The 3,351-nt window shown below is 58.1% G+C and overlaps 2 protein-coding genes across 2 annotated transcripts; both read right to left on the bottom strand.

Annotated features, from left to right (window-relative positions):
* Positions 1 to 464: 464 nt before the first annotated feature.
* Positions 465 to 1,903, bottom strand: ACA1_017890 (uncharacterized protein; the record flags this gene model as incomplete). Its single annotated transcript, XM_004335705.1, has 4 exons — positions 465 to 680; positions 762 to 926; positions 1,040 to 1,358; positions 1,479 to 1,903. 4 exons carry the CDS (start codon positions 1,901 to 1,903, stop codon positions 465 to 467), a joined length of 1,125 nt encoding a protein of 374 aa, XP_004335753.1.
* A 164-nt stretch (positions 1,904 to 2,067) lies between these two features.
* On the bottom strand, positions 2,068 to 3,019 carry ACA1_017880 (uncharacterized protein; the record flags this gene model as incomplete). The annotated part of the gene is made up of 3 exons (XM_004335704.1): positions 2,068 to 2,396; positions 2,461 to 2,664; positions 2,755 to 3,019. Coding segments are annotated over 3 exons (798 nt in total), but the record flags the coding sequence as incomplete, so codon positions are not given.
* Positions 3,020 to 3,351: the final 332 nt, after the last annotated feature.

Below are 3,351 nucleotides of genomic sequence, written 5' to 3'. Positions count from 1 at the left end.
CTGTTGTGTCGCGTTGTGTCAGGCCAAGTGTTGACNTAAAACTGCCGCTTAAGCGGGGGAAAAGCGGGAAGAAGGGAGAATGAACCGCAGGTCCGCGAGTCCCCGAGAGGAACCAGCTGTTGGTGTGCTCCATCACCTTATCGAACAGGGTGTAGGCGTCGTGCTCAATGAAGCGAGACGAGTTGACCATCGAAACGATTTCCCCAGCGCTTGAGCTGAAGATCGCGGGGGGAAGGGGGTAGAAACGCCAACCAAAAAAGCACAACAAACGGAAGGTGAGACAACGCCGCCAGAGGTGAACTCGATGCCACACAGTGGCCACGGTGCGAACCTTGCGGTTGTTTCAGCGTTGCTCAGCTGTTTCTCGTCCTCGGCGTTGACCGCTTCTCTGTGCAATACGTACAAAATTGGCGCCAGCAGTTCGTGCATGCCCTACAAAACACAACCCCAACACAACGCGCGCGTTAGCCTCCGACACCGAGAGAGGTAAGTGTGGGAAAGACTTGAACCTGCTTGTAGAGGATGTGCTCGTGCTCGCGGGCGTAGATGAAGAGGATCCGCAGCATCATTTCCTGCAGGTCCTTGTCCTTGAAGAAGCCGTTCTCGGGATACACCCTGCGAATGTCCAGCACGATCTGCTTCTTCAGCTCCGCGTCCTGGAAGTACTGCTGCCACGGGCTCTGTACGGGCGCGAGAAGAGAGAACACGGCGGACATTATTGAAGGCGCAAGCAAGGCCGGCGGGAAGGGACAGATATCTACCTCTTCGGCCTGGGAAAGCGGGTTGTTGATGGCGGGGTCCAGCTCCCGTCCCTCGGCGTGCGGATCGACCATGTATCGTTTGTGCAGCACGTCGTAGGCCGCTCGCTGCTCCTCGAGTTGTTCCTTCCACTCCGCGGGCTTGCTCCCGAGCAGACCCAGAAAGACCTGCACCACCCCACCCCATTATCGTTAGCAAGGCTCATTGGCGGGGTCACAGGCGAGTGGTGATGGGGGTGTGGAGCTACCTTCCAGCACAGGCCACGAATCTTGGTGTGTACCAGCTCGCGGTCCAATGCCTTCTGCGTGAGGTGAGGCACGTCCAGTTCGCGTTCCACCGATACCTGGCTCTTGCTTTCGTCGCTTTTCTCCTGCTTCTCGTTCTCCTCCTTGATTTCGGTGTCCACCGCTGGTTCCTGCTTCTTCTCCTTCTCCTCGGTGTTGCTGCTGGCATCGTTCTCGGTGTTCGCGTGTCCTTCGCCCTGCTGCGCGTCGGCCTCGCTTCGGCTCGCATCGCCTCCTGCACTCACGCTTTGGGTGCCATTGGCAGCAAGCTCTCCTTCGGCCGGCTTGTACACGAACGCCTCAAACTCTTCGCGCCTGTCGCGTGTCCACAGCGCACACGACACACGGGGCCGCAAGCAAGTCAGCACACGAACAATCTACAAATCTACATATTTAAATAAATAAATAAAAACAATAACACACGTGTAAACATACATTTCGAGGGGAGTGGGCTTGGGGGGCTCCTCGTAGGGCGTTTCCACTTCCTCCTCTTCCTCCTGGGGTCGACTATTGTAGCCACGGCGGTTGTTGGGTTTCTTGGTCGATTGCTCGATGAGGCTGAGAAAGTCCTCCTCGCCCCCGCCGGTGAGGAAGAGCGAGGCCCTGGTCTGGGCCGGGCTGGCGGCCTCCTTCTTGAGCGTCTTGTCTTCGATCAGCTTCGACACATCAAAAATCGATTCGAACTCCAGGATGCGCTTCGGCTTCTTGGGTTCTTCGGGCACGCTGCCCAAGAGGAAGCTGAGTGGGTCATCGCCAGCTTCGACTTGTGTCTTCCTCACCTGCCGCTCCCTCTCCTTCTCCAGCTCCTCATCGAGTGTCGTATCGAGGCTGAAATCGAATGAACCGTCCGGTTTTTGCATCAGAGCGTTGTCCTATGCTGGAAGGGGAGTGTGTTGGTGGTGGTGCCACGAGCAGCGAACGCACGAAGCCTCAGGTCTTTCGTGTGTCGGGCCAATCCCAACAACAATTCGGATCTCTCTTCTTGAAAGAAACAAAAGAGAATTAATTTTTCACACATTTCTTTTTACACCTTTGCCTTCTTCTCCTTGAGCTTCTTCTTTTTCTCGAGCTTCTCCTTCTCCTTGAGCTCCTTCTTCTCCAACTTCTCACGCTTCTTCTGCTCCTTCTTCTCGAGCTTCTCCTTCTTCTTGAGCTCCTTGAGTTCCTGCTTGTCCACCTTCTTGGCCTTTCCCTCGTCCTGCGTCGCTGGTGTTGGGCCAGCACCAGCCGAGCGGCCAAGCTCGCTCTCCCTTTCCTCTGCCTTCTGCACTTGGACTTCGTCGGCGGCGAACGTGCCCGAGGGTCCACTCTCCAGCGGCACCTTAAGGCTGACCCGGTTCGTTGTTGAGATGCCTGCCGCCGACCATCATCAGCACCAGCATCAAAGCACCGAATCGGGGTGAAAGGGTCAAGGTACCGTCTCGTGTGGCGGTGGAGCCGGAGTTGGAGAGCGGATTGGTGACGCTCTTCCTGTTCTCGATCTTGCTGCCGCCGTCACCTCCCGCGCTGAGAGGGGAGGTGGGCATCGGGGCAGCCAAGCTGAGGCGCTTGGCCTTCAGCGTCTGGGCGGCCTTAGGGTCGCCCGCAAACGGCAGCGCCACCGCTCCGCCAATGCCCGAACCTGCACGCACCGTATGCCACCATCAGCTCCTCATGGACATCCCCATGGCCGAGAGCGTGTAGGGGATATCTAGAGGCATCTATCCGGTACCTTCTTTGTTTACGGCCGACTGTGAGCTGGATAGAGGGCTGGTGACGCTCTTCCGGTTCTCCTTGGCGATGGCGGAACCGGGGCTGCCCAGCGGGTCGCTGAGGCTCTTGCGGTCCTCTTTGTTGGCTGAGGCGGCGGCGCTCAGCGGGGCTCCCGCGACCATTCCGGGAGCAGCCAGGCTGAGGCGCTTGGCCTTGAGGGTCTGCACAGCCTTCGGATCGCCAGCCAGGCTGGGGAGTGCCACGGCCGCGCCAAGAATCATCGAGCCTGTAATCCCAGCATAAGTGTTGAAGTGACTGCGTTGTGTGTCGTGTGTCGTGTGTCGCGTACCGGGGCGAGAGCGAACGGTAGGCGAGCCATCCGCAGTTGCAGCAGAGAAGTCAATGCACGAGCCGCCTGCATGCAGCATTTAGAAAAACGGAATCAGAAGCTGGCGGTTATCGACACCACGAATGTAACCAGGCCATTGGGCTTTAGGGTGTTACCTCTTCTAGCGTTGGCCTGCTCTTCCTCGAGAAGCCGACGCGCTTCCATCTCTTCCCGGCGGCGTGCGTCAGCCTCGGCTCGCTTCTTGCGCTCCTCCTCGAACCGTTTCTG

This window comes from Acanthamoeba castellanii (genome assembly GCF_000313135.1).
Source record: "Acanthamoeba castellanii str. Neff unplaced genomic scaffold scf7180000083885, whole genome shotgun sequence".
In the NCBI taxonomy this organism is placed as follows: Eukaryota; Discosea; order Longamoebia; family Acanthamoebidae; genus Acanthamoeba; species Acanthamoeba castellanii.
The sequence above is the reverse complement of the archived record's forward strand: the minus strand, read 5'-3'. Positions and strand labels throughout refer to the sequence as shown.